The sequence below is a fragment of the Podarcis melisellensis genome (assembly GCF_964234715.1).
Source record: "Podarcis melisellensis genome assembly, chromosome: 8".
In the NCBI taxonomy this organism is placed as follows: domain Eukaryota; kingdom Metazoa; phylum Chordata; class Lepidosauria; order Squamata; family Lacertidae; genus Podarcis; species Podarcis melisellensis.
The window spans coordinates 2,205,858-2,226,770 of record NC_138540.1 but is presented as its reverse complement, the minus strand read 5'-3'; the positions used below and the strand labels follow the sequence as shown (position 1 = coordinate 2,226,770).

Genomic DNA, 20,913 nt, shown 5'->3' with positions numbered 1-20,913 from the left:
ATCAGCTTTACACCAATCCCAAACCACATCTCAGCCCTATTTGCATGTTTCATAACCAACATACCTGACACTAAGGGAAGGAGGCAGAATTTGGGGCAGGAGAGATGTTCTCTCCAAGGGTTGGGGAATTTTGCTCCCTCTTTAAGGACTTCCTTATCTCCCCATCACTGTCATATTTCTAATCCTAGAAGACCTTGACTCCCCCCCACCTTGGTAGCCTCTGGCAATGGTGTGCATTTGCAAGCCAGATCCTGAGACCTTGGAGTGCAAATGAAAGTTTTTATTGGGCCCCAATGCATGCCCATGGACGGGGCTTAGCCAGCTGGACCCATCTTCCAAAGCAGGGTTAGAGAGCCAGTCTCTGGGGCCTCCCATTAGCCCCTTGCCCTGTTCTTCCACAAGCAGGTTTTAGGCTTGGGAGGAAAGCCTTTTCTTGGAGCCAAGAGAGAACTTTTTCCAAGCCAAATTGCGGCGCAGGGAGGGGCATTTACCTCTGTGCTTCATGGAGAGCTATACCTGAAAACTGTTAACAAACGGATTTCTTCCTTTGATTTTGTATCCCACCCATAGTCAGGACTGCAAAAGCATTAAGAAACCCAAAGCCTGAAAATCATTCTGTCTTGTAGCAGGGGTGGGGAACCAGCTTCTGCCTGAGAAAGACATTTCCTTTTGGACCATCTTCCAGGGCCACATGTCCACAGTGGTGGGCTGGGCCTGAGACACAAAGAGGCCAGAGCAAGGAATAGAAATGTTACCTCTGTACAGGCTCCATGCGCAGTCTCTCTAACGCCCCCCCCCACCTCAGCAGAAGTAAGGATCAGGGTCCAAGGACACGTTCCAGGCGGGCGGAAACACTCCGGGAGAGCAAGAAGCAGCGCTAGGGAGAAGCGTGTTCTCGAATTGGCCCTGAGGGTCGGATGAGAGAGGTCTGGTCCCTGAGCCTGAGTCTCCCCATAATCTCATTTCTGGTGTGCCATCATTGCACAGAGCTGGAAGCAAAAAATGTGCCTGAAAGAACTGAAATCATCATTATGGATGAAATTTATGAGTTGCCTTTTTTAAAACCAAAAGTTTTGCAAAGCAATTTACAACAATGATTAAGTAGCATTTATGTTAAAACTATAAAACAAAACAGAAAAATCTTTCAAATGTATTTTTAAAAGGCAGAATTAAAGCATCCCATCCACTAAAAGAGGCCATAGATCATTAAAAGCCAAAGTCCTGGCAGAAGAGAAATGATTATATGGTCGGATAATTTGTTAGGCTGAAATTGTTTAATAAAAATATTTTTTTAAAAAAGAAATGTTTTTGCCTGGTGCATATGGATGTGTAATTATGGGTTGATTGATAAAATTTATGTCCCTCTGTTTTACAAATATGTACTCAAAGTAGCTTTCAGAGTCCTAAAAGCAATACACAATAATGTGCCACATTACAATATCACATGATATATTTAAAAGCAGTGATACAAATTTCTATAGGGGCATTTCATGTTTCTTCATTCACTCACGTTTTCATCAAGTTGTTGCCCTGTGTTTTCCCCATTCTGCTTCCATTTCTCCTGCTTGGTTGGAAAGGCTAGCAGAGCAAGGCAGCTTCTCTTAGCTGCGACTCCTCTTGTCTTGGCTTTGACGTGTGACAGATCAGGATGGTCCATCTATAGCCACTTGCCATACCATCACAAATACTTTTCTGGTTGGTGCCATTATAACACACACACACACACTTTTTTAAATCAACACTTTCATTAGCACACAAAAATGGTTATTGAAAATGTAAAATTTGTGCAATTGCACTAAAATGAAAGAGCACTGTAATCCTATTTTTAAATATATGCATTTTAAACCCGTTGCACACCTCTGCCCTTATATTTATCATTCTAGTGATGGGCGTGTTTCAAATTTACTCTTAACATGCTAATTAACTTTTTAAAAAATTCTAGTCCTGAAGAGTAATTGGGAAATACTGTAACATTTAAATAAGCATAAATTAGTACAGAAGGCTGATTCAAACATTATTTTTAAAGGTTGGTTCAGTGGTAGAGTCTCCTTACTTCAATCCTCAACATCTCGGGTAAGGCTGGGAAGATCCCACTTGGAGCGGACCTTGGGGCTCTTTGGTAGTGGGCGCCCTGAGCAAGGCCACAATTTGGCGCCCCCAAATGGATCTTCTCAGTGAGGGATCTTCTCAACTGTGTGCCCCCTTGGCTTGGCGCCCAGTATGGGGGAACCTCCCACACTGCCCTCAATCTATTGGTGTTGCCAATACCAATGGTCAGCTTAGGTATAAGGCAGCTGCTCTCTGTGGGATCATTCCCACTCTTTTTCTCCCGAAATCTCTTCCATTTGTCCCGTCAGGTTCCCTGGAAAACCCACTGTTTACCGCTGAATCGGAACAATTGTCAGTTTGCAGAAAACCTCACTGATTTTGCTTTGATTCAGCAGTAGACTGGGACCATGACTGTCATCTAGTCCCAGCCCCTGCAATGCAGGAATCCCAGCTAATGTATCAATGACAGATGACCATCCAACCTCTGCTTGAAAACCTCCAAGGAAGGAGAGTCCATCACCTCTTGTGAGAGTCTGTTCCACTGCTGAACAGCTCTTACTGTCAGAAAGCTTTTCTGAATGTTTAGTTGGAATCTTCTTTCTTGCAACTTGAAGCCATTGGTTTGAGTCCTCCCCTCCAGAGCAGGAGAAAACAAGCATGCACCCTATTCCATATGGCAGCCCTTCAGGTATTTGAAGATGGCTCTCATATCTCCTCTCAATCTCCTCTTCTTCAGGCTAAATATACCCACCTCCTTCAACCATTTCTCATGAGAATTGGTTTCCAGACCCTTGATTATCTTGATCACCTTCCTCTACACACCTTCCAGCTTGTCAAAATCCTTCTTAAATTGTGATGCCCAGAATTGGACCCAGTATTCCAGATGTGGTCTGACCAAGGAAGAATAGAGTGGGACTATGACTTCTCTTGACTGGGACACTAGAGACTTCTGTTGATGCAGCTTAGAATAGCATTAGCTTTTTTTGCTGTTGCATCACACTGTTTACTCATGTTCAGCTTGTGGTCCATCAAGACCCTAGATCCTTTTCACATGTACTGCTAGTAAGCCAGGTGTCCCCCATCCTATATTTGGGCATCTGGTTCTTCCTGCCCAAGTGCTGAACCTTAAATTTGTCCCTATTGAAATTCGTTTTGTTAGCTTGCACCCAGTTCTCCAATCTGTTAAAGTAATTTTGAATTCTGATTTTGTTTTCTGCAGCATTAGCTACCCCTCTCTTCTTTTTAAGCCCCCCCCCCTTTGTTGTTGCCATTTCTGTGTAAATCTATCCTTTGGAAGGTGTATGTAAATATGAGGCACAGTGGCGTTTTGTGCCTGTTTGGCAAGGCCAGGCCCCCATTTGCATGGCCCCTGGCTGGGCTGAGTGGAGCTCCACTTCTTCCACAATGGTAAGATTGTCGTTTGCTTTCTGCCCAGGTATTTTAGGGTTGGTGTTTGGGAGAGCTTTCTGCTGGGAATCTGGGTCAGCTAAAAGTGAGTCCAACCGTGTGGCTTGTGGGGACTTATTTTTTAAAATGGCAAACTGATAGAGAAATGTGGTAAACAGAAGATTTGAAAAATGAGAAAATGAAATCGACACTCCTAGGTGTTACCAAAGCCTAATAAAAATTGTGGTAACCATCTTTATGCTTCTTGTTTCAGAGAAGCTGTCTTCTTTGGGAATAAAATGTACTATGCAGTTGGTGGTCCTCCTCTGCCCCTCAGTTGTCAGGGGACTGGAACTGGGACTGATTTCATGTCACATCTGTTAAACACTGAGGACTGGCAGCTGCCACTATAATGGGTGGCGAGTATGTGGAAGAAGGACGTGCACATTGCAAGGTCTGCCCAGGCTGGGCAGAAATTAAGGCACCTCTTATCATGTGAACTCTTTGTAGAGATGCTTTTACAGACTGTGGGATGCTTTTACACATTTCACAGAGCATCCGCACAACGTTGTCATCACGTCATTGCATTCCAGTGTTGTCCTGGGCTTTTTGAGACTTGGTTATTTGGGTTGTCTGTGCACTTAAAAATGCAACTCTGACATAAGTGTGTACTGGAACTATTTTGGGAGCGGGGTGTTAAATTCCTGGTTTCTTTCCGATATTTCTTTTCTCTTTTTTGCCATTAAAGCAAAACTGTACTATTTTAGAAGGTGGTATAGAAGGGACAATTAAACACTTGAGTTGCTTAACCTCAAGGCATGCAAAATACTGTAGTCTCTATTGGGCCACCTTCACCCTGCACCAAAAAAAGGACCCTCAATATTCTGTAGCTTTTTAATGTGAGTCCTTATATGCAGCAATCACTACTTAGTTTTTGCATAGCTCTATTTTGTTTCCAAACAGTCTGGCTCCATACTACCCAAGGGGATTCTTGATTAACAAATATAAGAGGAAGATTTTAATTTTGTTTTCTCTCTATAATTTCCTTTCCTTCTTTTTGCAGAACATATTTGGGAAGAATAAGACTCCGTGAGCAACCTTTTATTGACTTGTGGCTTATACTCAACCGCAAGCAGAAAAGTGGGCTTAGAATCATAGAGCCATAGAATCGTAGAACGGCAGAGTTGGAAGCATAGGTGTAGCCAGGAATTGTGTTGGGGGCAGAACTGAGCTATCTGCCACGTGATTGGTCACTTAGTGACGTATTTTTATTTATTTACTTGATGGGGGGGGGAAGCTCTTACCATCAGAAACTTTTCCCTCACATTTAGTCAGAATCTCCTTTCATGTAATTTGAATCCATTTGTTTGGGTCCCACTCTGGAGCAGCAAAAACCCCAAGCTTATTCTATTCAGTATGGCAGTCCTTCAGATATTTGAATAAGGTTATTATATCACTTCTCTTATGCATGCGAAGCAAACCTAGCTCCCTCAACCATTTCCCACAAGGCTTGGTTTCCAGACCCTTGATCATCTTGGTCACCCTCCTCTGCACACCTTACAGCTTGTCAATATCCTTCTTAAACTGTAGTGTTCAGAACTGGGCACAATATTCCAGGTGTGGTCTGACCAAGGAAGAATAGAGTGGGGCTATGGCTTTCCTTGCTTTGGACATTATACTTCTATTGTTGCAGCCCAGAATTGCATTAGCATTTTTTGCTGCTGCAATCACACTGATGACTCATGTTAAACCTGTGGTCCACCAGGTTTCTTTTCACATGTACCACAGGCAATCCAGGTGTCCCCCATCTTACATTTGTGCATCTGGTTCTTCCTGCCTAAGTGACATTTGTACCTATTGAAATTCATTTTATTAGTTTTGACTCAGTTCTTTACTTTGGTAAGATCCTCTTGAACCTGGTTCTATCATAGCTAGGTATTAGCTACCCCTCCTAGTTTAGTGTCATCTTCAAATCTGATGAGCATCCCCTTAATTCCTTCATTCAAGTCATATCCAAAGATACTGAGCAACACTGGGCCTCGGGCTCCCCATTTGTCCTTTTTTCCCTCTTCATCCTTTATTCTACTATTACCAGGTTGGGCACTCTTTTCCTTTAGGAAGAAGACAGAGGCAGGTACAGGTTGAACAGTTCTGCCTTCTCTCTGTCATCCGACAGCATTTCTCTGTCTTCTCCATGCAGAGGGACTGCCACTTGCTTGCTCTTCCTCTTGCTTCAAACATAGTCGAAGAAACCTTTTTATTATCTGGAACCTCCTTGCAAGCTTGAGCTTGTTCTGAGTTTTAGCCCACCTGACCTTGGCTACTCATTATATTCTTCCTTCGTGATTTGCCCCTTCTTCCATTCCTTACACATGCCTCTGTTAAATCTCAGCTCATCTGCAAGCTCCTTATGCAGTCACACTGTTGTTTTTTAGATGTCTCCCACTTTTCTTTCTTTGCAATTGAAATGTTTGCAATTGTGCCTTCAGTATCTCACCTTTAAGAAACTCCATCCATTACCGACTCCCTTCTCTTTGAGTTTTCAGATCATGGGATTTCACCCAGTAATTCCTTAATCATTTTGAAATCAGCTTTCTTAAAGTGCAGTGTGTGTGTCCAGCTACACTCAGCTTTTCCTTTCCTCTGTCCAGTGGTACCTCGGGTTACATACGCTTCAGGTTACAGACTCCGCTAACCCAGAAATAGTGCTTCAGGTTAAGAACTTTGCTTCAGGATGAGAACAGAAATCATGCTCCGGCAGTGCGGCAGCAGCAGGAGGCCCCATTAGCTAAAGTGGTGCTTCAGGTGAAGAACAGTTTCAGGTTAAGTACGGACCTCTGGAACGAATTAAGTACTTAACCCGAGGTACCACTGTATAATGAATCCCAAGAGGACATGGTCACTTTCTCCCAAGGTTCCCACTACTTCCACCTCATTGATCAGTTCTTAGCTGTTAATAAGGTCCAAAATAGTTGACCCCCTTGCTGCTTTTTCCACCTTCTGAGAAATGAAATAGTGACTGGAGGCTTCACTCTTCAGTGTGTGGAATAAGGGTTAAGGTATAACTGTGATAAAGAGATTGGTATGCTTGTCCTCTTTCCCCCCTTCTTTTCTTTTTCTTTTCTCTCTTTTTTCTTCTCTTCTTCTGTTTCTTTGCTATCTTTCTCTCTTAGATCAGCCTGGCTTTTGTTGTATTTTAATCTTAAAAACTTTAAATAGAAATTGATTCTTAAGAAAAACACATTGCCCCTCCCCAGAGGATTATACGAGGTTCTTCCATAGACAGTTTGCTGGGGAAAGGAGGAGGGTCCTGAGGGAAGACTATGCTAAGGCACTGCTGCAGAGCATCTCTAGCAGATACTTGTTCAGTCCTTTTTGGACGCAACTACCCAGGGCCAAGTGGAAGAGGAACAGGGAGATTGCCATCTTAGCTCATGAAGCTTCTGAATGTCTAATTTTGTTCCTGCCCTTCTTAAAAGGTCCAGAGTCCCACCTGTGCCTCCCAAGCGACCAGGTAAGCAGTGGAGTACATTACACAGGGATGCCTGTGTTGCGTTCATCACAAAGAAGTGGGGTGTGTGTGTCCCCTTTTAACTCTCAGCCCCTTAACAAGCTTCAGCTCCCAGAAATCTTTGGGGAAGCCATGGCTGTGTAAAGGGGTATCATAATGCTTTAAACATTTGGTGCAAATGTGACCTTAGAATATAAGGAAGCCTCCAAAACTCCTTTATTGCAGTGTCCTTAAGTCCCTGGGCACAAAGGCCATCAGCCCCTTTGAGCTGAGCTGCCCAGTTATGCTTTCAGTGGTGTTTTCCAAAGCCTTGAGAGACTGAATCTGTTTATTAATATGAAAGTTTTAAATGGTATCTTATGATGCTTGTTGATTTTGTTGCTGATGTCTGTTTTTTGGGGAAACACTTTGCGGGAAGTTTTGATAAAAACATGGCTGAGCCAAAGCCCTTTGTGTGTTTCAGAGAAACAGCTGCAGGGGGTAAGTATTCTGCACAACCAGCCAGCTCCCAGCCCTATCCCTGCCATCTTGGCCCCAGAGCCCTCTTGATGTTTGCTCCCTAACGCCAACGTCACCCCTAGATAGCCCCCCTATGGCAGACCATCTGTATGTTCAAGTGAACCTGACTTTCTCTACTTGCTTCCCCCTTTTCCGGGGGGGGGGGGTTGTGTGTGTGTACTTGCCACCCAGTCATAGCAATGGCAAAGCCCTGTGTTTTTCTATCGCTTTCTACGGATAGCTCTCAATTCTGCCTTGGGAGAGATTGAGAAAAATCTATGGAAACCAGCCCAATGGTTGTATGTCCACTCCCCCTGAATCCTGGGAACTATTGTTTGTTAACGATGCCAGGATTGTAGCTCCATTAGTGTTAAACTACAGTTCCCAAGATTCTCTGAGGGAAAGAAGGCACTTTCAATGCATGCTGCACACTCTCAGGTGGATGTCCTTTGGACCTGGCTATTTGCTGGCTTCGATTTTGTTCTTAAGGCCCAGAGCGGTTTCTTTTGTGGCTGCTCCCTAGCCTTCCATGACTGCAACACAGCCTGGACCACCGCATATTCGAGAATGTGAGGGCCTCACCCAGCTTCCTCCTTCCGTTCTTGTAGGTTCCCAGTGATACTCAAGAGGAGGGGGAAGACGATCTGTATACATATGAAGTCCCCCCAAGTAAAGGGCAGAGCAAGCAAATGGTTCCAGCGCTTGCAGAGAACATATATCTTGGTAAGTTGGGAAGGGTGGGTAAGACTCTGGAAACAGGACTCTCCAGAGTATGGGGGGGGGAATGTGATTTAGTTTACATTGATAGGCAAGCCTGCCTATTTTGGACTTTCTGAAATAATATGTGAACCAAAGCACAGCCCTCCTTTGAAGGCGGCACTCTTCTGAATTTTGCAATGCAGTTCTCCAGCCAAGTAATGTACATAAAAAATGCATATACTGGGGCAAAGTGTCCACAAAATTGCATATACTGGTGGAAATAGCATACAAAAGGGGATATAAGGGGAAATGGCTTTGCAAAAAATGTGTTTATCAGGCAGAATTGCAAACAAAGATGGGGTGAACTAGATGATCCTCGGGTCTACAATTCTATATTAGGAGCAATTAAAAATGAAACATTGCTGGATTTTTATGAGGACTTTTAAAAAAAATGCAAACTGATGTGGGAATGTGGAGAAATAAACTTAAGAGTGGAAAAATGAGGAAACAGAATTAATTGAGAGATTTTTATGGCTAAAAATTAAGGAGGAATTTAAACAAAATGAATTGCATATGGAAAACAAATTAGGAGAAGTGCAGGAGATGATAGATAAAAAGATACAAGGTGCAGTAGGAGAACTTTCAATTAAGATCCAGGATCTGTCAACCAAGTCAAAAATAATTGAAGAAACTAATAAAAAAATCCAAAAAGAGATGAGAGAACAGAAGAGGGAGATGGAAAAAATTAAAGAAGAAATGAGAGAGGTGAATAAAATGCAGGATCAAATGTAGGACAACTTAGCCATGGCAGAAATGCGACAGAAACAGCTTCACTTAAAATTTAGGGGAGTAGGAGAAGAAGCGAACGAGAACATAAAGGAAAAAATGATCAAGGAACTAACTAAATGGTTGGAAATAAAAGAAGAAGAGGTGGCATACACCATAGAAAATGTTTTCAGAATAAGAATGAGATCTCAACAAACTAAGTTAAAAAAACCTCCCGGGGACTGCCTAGTAATTTTTAACTCAATAGAGATGAAAAAATTAATTTTGAAAACAAGCTACAAAAAAAATTTAAGAATTGAAGGCAGACCAATTATCATTTTTAAAGAAATACCAATCAGACTTTTGCGCAAAAGGGAAGGATATAGACAAATAGTAGGAGCTCTGAAGAGAAACGCCATACAGTACAGATGGGAGTTCCCTGAGGGGATTGCTTTCTTTTATAAAGATAAAAGATTTAAGTTGACGGATACCCAAGAGGTGGAGAAATTTCTGAGAAGGTATGAGAAAGAGCTTGGAAAGAATGAAGATAGGTTGAGATAGAGAGGGAAACAAAGACAAGAGAAGAAGAAGGAAAGAGAAGGGAAGGGAAGGGGACGAGAAGGAAGAGGAAGAAGAAGTAGAAGAGGAAGAAGGTGCCGTGGGAGGAGAAGAAGCAGAAGAGGAGGAACTTACAGGGAATAGAAGTCCTAGAATATAAGCCCGGAAACCCGAATATAACAAAAGTTAAGCATAATAATGTCGTTGAAATTTTTGTCCTGGAATGTGAATGGTTTGAATGAAAAACTTAAAAGGAATAAAATTGAGAAGGTTTTGAAGAACAAGAACTATGATGTGATCTGTTGTCAAGAGACACATGTGGCCAAAAAACACAAACATATCTTGATAAATAAAAGGTTGGGGGTTGAATTTATCAATTCAGATGTAAATAAGAAAAGAGGGCTAGTGATCTATGTCAAGGAGAAATGGGAACCTGTATTAATCTGCAAATATGAGGAGGGAAGAATTTTGGGAGTACAAATTAACCACCAAGGGGAAAAATGTAATGTGGTAACTGTTTATGCCCAAATACAAACAAAGCAGAGTTTTTCAAAAAATTGGAACAAGTACTATTAGAATTAGAAAATCACAAATTAATTCTGCTTGGAGATTTGAATGGAGTACCAATACCAGAATTAGATAGAAGTGGAAAAAAGAGGAAATTGAACCAAGGGAAATTACCAAGATCATCTAGCAACCTCGAGGAAAATCTAGATTTAATCGATATCTGGAGGCATAAAAACCCAATAGCGAAACAGTTCACATACTTCTCAGAACCACACCAGACCTGGAGTAGAATTGATCAGATATGGGTCTCAAGAGAATTATCGACAAGAACAACAAAATGTGAGATACAACCCAGAACCTTATCGGATCATAACCCAATAATCGTGGAAATAAAATGTGAAACATCAGGGCCGTATAGGTGGAGAATAAATGAATATTTATTTGAAAATGATGAGGTGATTGAGAAGGCTAAAAGTACCCTGAAAGATTACCTGGATTTAAACCTTAACAAAGAAACACAAATCGACATAGTCTGGGATGCCAGCAAGGCGGTCTTAAGGGGCTTGCTAATCCAACAAAACAACTATAGAAGGAAGTTAAGAGAACTAAAGAAAGAAGAAATTATCACTCAAATAAGAGACTGCGAGAAAAAAATAATAACAAATCCTGGGGATGAAAGGATTAAACAAATCTCTAAAATGCTACAAACACAATACTCAACTTTATTAAGCCAGGAAGTAGAATGGAGAATTAAATCTATGAAGCAAAAATACTTTGAATCAGCAAATAAACCAGGAAAATTACTGGCGTGGCAATTAAGAAAAAGGAAAAAACAAAACGTGATCAACAAAATAAAAGCAGAAGGCCAAATAATAGAAGACCCAAATGAAATAAAGGAAAAGTTTCTCCAATTTTATGAAAAGCTGTACAAAAAGGAAGACGAGGATATAGCAGAAATAGGAAAATACCTGGAAGGAAATAGAGGGGAATATTTAATGGATGAAGAAAAAGCCCAATTAAACAAACTGATAACAACAGATGAGATCAAGGAGGCAATTAAGAAGATGAAACCAGGGAAAGCACCAGGACCAGATGGACTGTCATCGAAGTACTATAAAGTACTAGTGGATCTTATAGCTCCGGTGCTTTGTGATGTAATGAATAATATTTTACAAGGAGGGAAGATACCTGATTCCTGAAAAGAGGCACACATCACACTGATACCTAAATTAGAAGCCGATAAATTGGACATAAGAAACTATAGACCAATCTCATTGCTTAGTAACGATTACAAAATCTTTGCGGAAATAATGGCGAATAGACTTAAGAAACACCTAGTAAATTTTGTTCATAAAGATCAAGCTGGATTCCTCCCCAACAGACAATTAAAAGATAACGTAAGGCATATAATAAATATTATAGAATATTTGGAACTCAGGAATGATATCCCCGCGGCATTGATTTTCATCGATGCCGAAAAGGCCTTCGACAATGTATCCTGGCGGTTTCTAATGAAAAGCATGGAGACAGTAGGAATAGAAGGACCGTTCATGGAAGGAATAAAGGCGATTTATTCAAGTCAAAGGGCTAAACTGATTATTAACAACAATCTAACTAATTCCTTTGAGATTTCGAAGGGAACAAGACAGGGGTGTCCGTTGTTCCTCCCTTTTATTCATTATGGTGTTGGAAATAATTGCAAACAAAATAAGGAGAACATCAGAAATAAGATGAATTAGAATTGGAGAGAAAGAGTATAAATTAAAGGCTTACGCCGATGATTTGGTAATATCGTTAGAAGATCCAGTAGAAAGTACCGGTAAAGTTCTAGAGTTATTAGAGGAATTTGGGAAACTGTCCGGTTTTAAGCTGAACAAAATGAAAACCAAAATTTTGACAAAGAATATGGCTGAAGACTTAAGAAACCAGCTAGAGTTACAAACAGGAATCAAGGTGGCGAAAAAGGTGAAATATCTGGGAATATGGGTCTCCCCGAAAAATATAAACTTAGTAGAAGATAACTATACAAAGATCTGGAGAGAGATTAAAAAAGATCTAGACATCTGGAGTAGGTTAAAACTCTCCTGGTCAGGAAGAATTGCCGTTATTAAGATGAGCATACTTCCGAGACTGTTGTTTTTATTTCAGAATATCCCGGTGATCAGAGGAACGGCAAACTTTAAGGTTTGGCAAAAAACCCTTTCCAGATTTATCTGGCAAGGGAAAAGAGCACGAATTAAATTTAAGCTACTCACAGATCGAAGAGAGAGAGGGGGGTTTGCAGTCCCGAATTTGAAATTATATTACGAAGCCACGTGCCTTTGCTGGATCAAAGAATGGATCATTTTGAAAAACACAGATTTGTTAGACTTAGAGGGATTTAACATCAGATTTGGCTGGCATGCCTATCTGTGGCACAATAAAGAGAGGGTACATAGGGGCTTCTCTAATCACATCATTAGATGTTCGTTGCTCGAAGTATGGGATAGGAACAAAAGATTTATTGAAAAAGACACTCCCTGGTGGTTATCACCAATTGACATTCTAACAATTAAAAAACTAAACATGGAAGGAGAAAGATGGACTTACGAAGACCTCCTGGTAAGATCAGAAAAAGGATGGAAAATTAGACCATATGAAGACTTAAAGGACAAATTAACAGGATGGTTACAATTCCACCAAATTAACCCCCTATGGAATGAACACAAAAAAATGGGGATGAATGTAAAAAAGTCCAGATATCAGGTGGAAATTTTAGAAAGTAACTCCAAACTTTTATCCAAAATGTATAATCAATTGTTGGATTGGGAGACTAAGGACGAAGAAGTAAAGGAGGTCATGATTAAATGGACTATAGATCTCGGATACAATTTAGAGTATGACAGCTGGGTGAAACTTTGGAACAAGGGTATGAAATTTACAGCATGTGTTGGACTCCGAGAAAATATGGAAAAAATGATGTACCGATGGTACATCACACCTGTGAAATTGGAAAAAATGTACAAGACAGGAGACAAAACATGCTGGAAATGCAAAACTAAAGAGGGTAGCTTCCACCACATGTGGTGGACCTGTGAAGAAGTGAAAAGGTTTTGGGGACTTATTTATGATGAATTAAAAAAAATATTGAAATACACCTTTCCCAAAAAGCCCGAGGCTTTTCTTTTGGGAATGATTGGAGAGGAGATCAAAAAGGAAGATCAAACATTATTCCAGTACGCAACGATAGCCGCCAGGATACTGCTAGCGCAAAACTGGAAAACTCCTAACATCCCAACCGTCAGAGAATGGCAAATTAAATTATTTAATAATAATAATAATAATAATAATAATAATAATAATAATAATAATAATAATTTATTTGTACCCCGCCCTCCCCAGCCAAGGCCGGGCTCAGAGCGGCTTACAAGCAATAATAAAAACAAGATGAATGATTACAACTTAAAAACAAAAATAAAATGCAACATTAAAATAATGGAACATTAAAATATTAAAATGTAGCCTCATTGCAGGAGAAGGAAAAGAAAAAAGAAAGAGGGGGAGGAAGGGAATCAAATTGGCTCCAAGCCAAAGGCCAGGCGGAACAACTCTGTCTTACAGGCCCTGCGGAAAGAAATCAGATCCTGCAGGGCCCTGGTCTCATGAGGCAGAGCGTTCCACCAGGCCGGAGCCAGAGTTGAAAAGGCCCTGGCTCTGGTTGAGACTAATCTGACTTCCTTAGGGCCTGGGACCTCTAGGGTGTTGTTATTTATGGACCTTGAGGCTCTCCGTGGGGCATACCAGGAGAGGCGGTCCCGTAGGTACGAGGGTCCTAGGCCGTGAAGGGCTTTAAAGGTCAAAAGCAGCACCTTAAATCTGACCCTGTACTCCACCGGGAGCCAGTGCAGCTGGAAAAGCACTGGGTGAATATGCTCCCATGGCAGCAGAGACCCCGTGAGGAGCCTCGCTGCAGCATTCTGTACCCGCTGGAGTTTCTGGGACAGCTTCAAGGGCAGCCCCGCGTAGAGCGAATTACAGTAGTCAAGCCTGGAGATGACCGTCGCATGGATCACTGTGGCCAGTTCGGGGCGGGAAAGGTAAGGGACCAACTGCTTGATGCGGCGAAGGTGGAAAAATGTCGCCTTGGCTGTTGCTGTAACTTGCGCCTCCATGGAAAGGGAGGCGTCAAGGATTACACCCAAACTCTTAACGGAAGGCAGTGGCACTAATTGGGCCCCCGCAAGAGAAGGGAGTTGGTCCCTCATCTCCATGCCATCCCGACCTAGCCATAGGACCTCTGTCTTATTTGAGTATCTAGAATTAGCAAAGATGACACAGAAAATCAGACATCAAAAAAGTATAAAATTTATTAATGACTGGAACAAATTTACAACATACATTGAAGCAAATCTAGGAAATATTAAAATCACAGTAGGTGAAATATAAAACCTGCGACGTATAGATTTAGCCAAATAAAACTGCAGAGAGTTATTGGGTTTGTATAGCCCAAACCGAGATGGAGGGAAGTCAATTAGTGTTTTAAAGTTGATTTGTTTGTTTATTTGCTATGTGTGTTGTCTTCGGGGTTTTTTTGTATTTTTTATGTTTTGTTTCTCAATGTTTTTATGTTTTCTGTAGTAAAGAACTCAATAAAAAGATATTTAAAAAAAAAGAGAGAGAGAGGGAGAGAGATTCCCCCATCAATACTCTGGAGCCATCATCACAACCAGCAAAGTTCCCTGTGCCATTTTGATTAACAAACTGGTTAATTGCAGGTTAAATGACAGTACTGCCAGGTAGGCTTATTCCAAGTTGGAAAACTGTACGCAGAGAGTACTCATCAGTGAATCCCCATTGAACATGGTCTTAACAGTGTGTCCGTAGGTGACTGTGGAGGCCAATTCTGGATCCACACATCCATTCACAGTGGGGACATAGGTTTTCAGGTGGGAGTTGATCATGGTGAGGGTTTGCCAAGCATGCCTTCCTCTTCACACACCTCTTCCCCTTTCATCCTGAGTTTGAGCATCTTCAAAGTCCATGACACCTTTGGTAAAGGTTGTTCTCCAAGTGGAGCGCTCGCAGGCCAGTGTTTCCCAGTTGTCAGTGTTTATACTACTTTTTTTTTTAAGATTTGCCTTGAGAAAGTCTTTAAACCTCTTTTGTTGACCTTCAGCATTACACTTTCCATTTTTAAGTTCAGAATAGAGTAGTTGTTTTGGAAGATGATAATCAGGCATCCAAACAACATGACCAGTCCAACGAAGTTGATTTTGAAGAATCACTGCTTTGACACTGGTGGTCTTTGCTTTCTCCAGTACACTGGCATTAGGATTCTTAACAAATGTGCAAATGACGCACAACTGCTTTGCAGATGGCTGGGGACATGGAGGGGAAGGGCTGAAGGAACTGGATATGGACAGCCTAGAGAAGAGAGAGCTCAGAGGGCACAATGATGTTACAAGTATCTGCCTGTCACACAGAAGAGAGCAGGGACTTCTTCTCTTCTGCCACCCAGAGGGCAGAACTAGATGGGCTTGAGCTGCAGGTGGATTTTGGCTGAACATTAGAAGAACTTTCTTGACAATAAGGATAGGGGACAGTTCAGTTCAGTTCATATCTATAAAGAAGCCTACCTAATTTGAACTTTCCTAAACACTAGGCAGACAGAAACACAGCAATTCGAAATTGCAGTTGTCCAGCCAAGTAACATGTACACAAATACATACACTGGGATTAAGTTTCCATAAAAATGCATATATTTGTGAAAATGATGCAGAAAAATGTATTATATTAAGGGAAATTGCATTGCAAAATGTGCATATTAGGCAAAAGTACATAAAAACATGTGTTTATGAGGAGAAATTTGTACTAAATAGCTAATGAATTTACATGAGGATCCAAAATAGCAATAATTGCAAACTGATGTGGAAATGTAGAGAACTGAATAGAAGAGTAGAAAACTGAGAAACTGAAAGAAACTGAAATTGGCAGATTTGCCCATCACTACTTGATAAGAAGATCTGTTTGTCAATGGGATCAGTTACCTAGATGGGTTGAGGTCTCCCTCATTGGAGGTCTTTAAGCAGAAGCTGCGCAGGTGTCTGCTGGAGAAGCTCTGTCTCTGCAATACCTGCCTTGAGCAAGGTGACTGCATCACCTGCAAGCCCCCCCCCCCGGGATTCTAGTGGGAAGAGGGTGGGTGGGTGGAGTGAGCCATGTTGACTAGGAAGAGGAAGGGGAGAAGTGAAAGGTGCTTGTGGGGGCGCAAGAGTTATAGCTGGGACTTGTGATCTCCAGTTCCCTCTCAGGTTGTCTCTCTGTCCTTAGATCGCCCGGCCTTGAGGCGCTTCTCTGAGCCACACAACCTCCTCCAGCCCAAGTCCCTTCCGGTGAGTGATGTGTTGCTTGCACAGGCAGGACAGCTGTGCTCTCCAGACAGCCAAGTATCATCTCTCTGGCTAACTTGCAGGGCATTAAAACTGCAGGGAGAAATTGTATGTTCAGCATTTTTAATCATTTTCCTACTTTTTATAAGTTTTAAGTTAAGAAATGAAATCTTTTGGATTTGGGATGTGTCCTTTTTTTGAAAAGCAAAATTTCTTTTGCACAAGGGCTCAAGACACACAAGGACCTTCTCCAGATTGGTGTTTTTCTGCAGCACCATTGGCCCAAAAAAATAGTGTATTAGTGGTGGATTTATACTGAACCGTCCACACTCCCTTCTGTTTTCTTAGTTGTTCTGTGTTGCTTCCCTGGTATTACTGCATGGGTGTCCCTCCAGATGGCAATAGAGCCCTATAAATATCAGGATAATACCCCACCGTAAATGCATGGCATGAAAAGTTACAGGGCGTGTACTGATGCAAAACTGTATGTCTGTCCACTCCAAAACTTTCACAAGCACAAGCAGTGTTGAAAGCGGGATCTTGTCTAGCCCTACCAATCCCACCAGGAGCAGAAATCATCATGAATACAGAATAAAAAGAATGTCTGGAGTGTCCCCTTTCAATGTGAAGCGCAATTCAGTTCTCTTTCATGCCTTGCAGTTCCTGTCCAAGCCTGGAGCAGATGCTGACGACTCCAGTGACGGGACGTTCAACTTCCTGGCCATAGAAAGAGGTCAGAGGAAGGGGCTGGGCTGAGAAGGGGAGCAGGTGGAAGGGGGGGTGATGCCTTCCTGGGGACTGAGGATGTCTGAAGAACCTGCGGGATCAGGCCCATGGCCCATCTAGGCAGAGGGCCTTCTCAGTAGTGGCGCCCACCCTGTGGAACGCCCTCCCATCAGATGTCAAAGAAATAAACAACTATCTGACATTTAGAAGACATCTGAAGACAGTTCTGCTTAGGGAAGTTTTTAATGACTGATGTTTTAATGTATTTTTGATCTTTTGTTGGAAGCTGCCCAGAGTGGTTGGGGAAACCCAGCCAGATTAATAAATTATTATTATTATTATGATGCCATTCCATTCTCACAGTGGTCAGCCAGATGCCCCAAAGGGAAACCACCAAGCCGGATCCGAGCCCAAGAACACTCTCCTCCCAGGCAGCTGGTGTTCAGAAGCAGGGCTGTGGAGGCAGGCCAGAGCCACCGGGACTCGTAGTCCATGGATCCACCCAGTCCTCTTGGAAAGCCGCCCAAGTTGGCGGCCACCACTGTCCTGTGGCAGGCAGTTCCATAGCTTACCTGTGCGTTGTTCTTTTTTCTGTCCTGAATCTTTCAATGTTCAGCTTCATTGGATGTTCCTGAGCTGTAGCACCGTGAGAGAGGGATATAAACTCTCTCCACTTTCTTCATGACATGCATAATTTTGTGTACTCCTTTCATGTCACCTCTTGCTCACCTTTTCTCTGAACTTAAAAGTCCAAATTCTGCAACCTGCCCTCAAAGAGAAGTCACTTCATCCCTTGAACATTTTCATTGCCGTTTTCTGAACCTTTTGAACTCTTAATCCCCTTTTTGAGAAGAGGCGACCAGAACTGCGCACTGGACTCCAAGTGTGCTCTGGGGTTGTATAATGACATCAAGCAATTTTATTTTCAATTCCTTTTCTCATGGTCCTTGGCATGGAAATTGCCTTTTTCACAGCTGCTGCACACTGGGTCAACTTCTTCGCTGAGCTATCCAGTACAGCCCTAAGGTCTTGGGATTATTATGGGGTGATTGTCATGTTTGGAAGCTGGCAAGCCAAAGAGTCTCGTTGTTTTTTCACCTGACCCTGGAAAAGCCAGGCTGGGCCAGTGGGGGTTGGGGAAAGCTGTGGCACCTTGAGAGACAGACAGGCTCAGAACATAAAGCACTAAGCAGGTCTGTGCCACTTTCCAGATTAAATATCTGAGTCCAAGGCTCTTCAACAAAGAGGAGAGAGCGCTTAATTTGTTTTATAGCTGTGCATGAACAATGGCAGCATTGTTAGCATCCGTCTGTCTCGAGAGACAATGGAGTGTGCCGGGGGCGGGGGGGGGGAATCAAACTGCTGCATTAGTGGCACCAAAATGGCCTGGCTGATGTGGTCCAAAGTAAAGCAGAGCAAGACGTTTGGCACCATCTTAGCTGCAGGAGTTGCTGGAAGGAGGCATACAAAGCGCCATGCAACCCTTTTAGGGACTCCTTCCAGATTTGTGTAGGGTTTAGTCTTTAGCCTTTACTTCTCCAAAAATATCCCACAAGGCAGTGGAGGTTCAGGATCAGAGATTTTCTTCTCCATGTTGGGTTTCCTTCCCAGGCGGATGAGCCCCACCTGCCCCTCACTTCCCTCTCCAGCACAGGCAGAAACCGCCTTCTTGACTGGTGGACTCCCTCTTGCTCTCATCTGCTCAATCTGCTGGAGCCTCTCTTTGCATGCAGGGGATAGGCAGTCCCTAACTAGCCGAGGGTTTCAGACCCATCAGCTCCCCTCCCCTGGTTTAGCCAGCCAGTGGAAGCCATTCCCTGGGGTGTGGCTGCTGTCGCCTGCTGGCAGCTTCTAAAAGTCACAGGTGAGATCTGAGTACACGCTAGGGACCAAAGGCTCACAAACCACCCCAGAAGGAGCATGACGTGCCCCCACCAGAGGCACCGCCCCCGCAAGCACCCCATACACCCCATACATTTAAAACACTTAACATCCCCAAAGAATCCTGGGAACTGTAGTTTGTTAAAGGTGCTGGGAATTGTAGTGCTGGAGGGGTAGGCCACAGTTCCCAGGATTTTTGAGGGGTGAAATGCTTCAAATGTATAGTGTATATGCAGCCTAAGTCTCCATTGAATTCAATTGGGCTTACTTCTGAGTTAAGCTTCATGCTTAGGCTCGTGCTGTCAGCTTCCTCCGGGGCATTCTATGGTTAAATGTCACAATGAAGTCACAAGGTAGCCTAGTTTGATTCAGTCTCAACCCAGAATCTGTAATATGGCTTTGACAGCATGGCTCTACCTTACAGGGTTGTTGAACAGAAGCGAACAGTTTACTCCAAAGTGCTATGAAATAAATATTCTTCTTAACCTGAGAGGCGGTGGTCCTTGCTTAGAAGCCCTTCCTCAAATCCTACATATTGGTTTGCAATTGCTGGGTGGTGTGTGGAAAGCACTTTGCTCATGCTCAGAAGTAATGCAGATCCTTTCTTTGCAGCTCTACAAAAAGGGATGATGAAGCAGTCTGTGCCGCCGCCTCTTCCTCTCTCAGCCCGACGGGGGTCTCTGCCAGTCCTGGGTCCCTCTGGGCCACAAGCAAAAGCTCTCACCAGCAGAGGTAGGTGGAATTGCTAGCCAGCTGTGGCCTCACTGGAATCTGTGACTGAAGGTTGCTTGAGTAAATTCTTACTTCAGTTGACTGGAGACAGGCAGCTAAGGGTCTTTCAGAGGATTAAGTAAAATTCATTCCCAAGTTATACCTGAAGATCCTCTGCCTGCTTGTCTCCTTGTCTCCTAGATTAGACTACCAACCTTCACCCACCTGGTGCTCTCCAGATATTTTAGACTACAACTCCCGTCAGTCCGTCAGTGGTCTTTGGGATGGGAAAGGAAGAAGGCAGGGAGACCTACGGCATACCTTCCAGGTGCCCCAATTTAACTGGGACAACCATGCTTTCCTTCAAGGCGCCCTGGGCTCAACCTTCGTCTTGGAGTGCCCTGATTTTGCACCGACTGCGGTGGGGCTGGCGGAAGCGGCTCCTGCAACAGCAGTGGCATTGTGAAGGAGCACTTCCCGGCCTTTGGGAAGGAGGCGTGAGACTCTGGCTGGCTCCTGGAGCCCGGCTGCCTCTTCTCCTCAGTCGCTAAGCGCTTGCCTGTCTTTGGGAAGAGTCAGAGCACGGTGCCTTCTTCCCTAAGGCAGGGCTGGCAGCACTTTGGGAAAGAGGTGGGAGGCCCGTGCCCCAGTTTTTATCAGCAGAATGTTGGATCATTTGCAACAGTAGGTGGAGCCAGAGCCCAGGGCAGGCTGAGCCCACTCCTTGTAGCTTGTCCTCTCATGGGCCTGGGAGACTCTCCACCCCAGGGCTGCCTCTGTGAGTCTAAGAATGGCGCCAGTTGGGTTCACTTTGCATAGGGGCTGCTTCAGGTCCGGTGGGAAAAGTAGGCTAAGGAATGAGATGTTAGTGTGTTGATGCGCACGTCCCACTTGCTGAGTAGTGTGGGAACAGATGTGTTACACACCACCCCAATTTCTGAGTGTCAAGAGACTCCAGGGGCGCCAGCACTTGCCCAGGGTTCGGCTTCCTTGGAATGAAGGTCACTGGAGACTGAGGTGTCTTTAGGATATATGGCTTCATTTACACATATCTACAACCTGAGACTAAGGAGGAGGGGGCTGGGATAGCTCAGTTGGTAGAGCATGAGACTCCTAATCTCAGGGTCATGGGTTCAAGCCCCACGTTGGGGCAAAAGATTCCTGCATTGCAGGGGCTGGACTAGATGACCCTCAGGGGTCCTGTCCATCTCTATGATTTTAGCCTTATAAAATTCTAAGCTGACAAACGGTGCC

The 20,913-nt window shown here is 43.3% G+C and overlaps 1 protein-coding gene across 7 annotated transcripts in view; it reads left to right on the top strand.

The window, feature by feature from the left end:
- The first annotated feature begins 1,610 nt into the window (after nt 1-1,610).
- LOC309375541 (SH2 domain-containing protein 6-like) overlaps nt 1,611-20,913 on the top strand; it is a 32,818-nt gene continuing 13,515 nt past the window's right edge. For 2 of the 7 annotated variants that reach the window (XM_081921348.1, XM_081921350.1), the window contains exons 1-8: nt 1,611-3,456; nt 4,499-4,524; nt 6,915-6,949; nt 7,410-7,426; nt 8,053-8,167; nt 16,283-16,344; nt 17,002-17,074; nt 19,561-19,680. In XM_081921348.1, the coding sequence (XP_081777474.1) occupies nt 3,412-3,456; nt 4,499-4,524; nt 6,915-6,949; nt 7,410-7,426; nt 8,053-8,167; nt 16,283-16,344; nt 17,002-17,074; nt 19,561-19,680 (493 nt within the window). In that variant the 5' untranslated portion in view covers nt 1,611-3,411. Of the gene's footprint in view, nt 3,542-4,498; nt 4,525-6,914; nt 7,427-8,052; nt 8,168-16,282; nt 16,345-17,001; nt 17,075-19,560; nt 19,681-20,913 lie in introns of all 7 variants that reach the window. The other 5 variants (XM_081921346.1, XM_081921351.1, XM_081921347.1 and 2 more) reach the window with 5 other exon arrangements.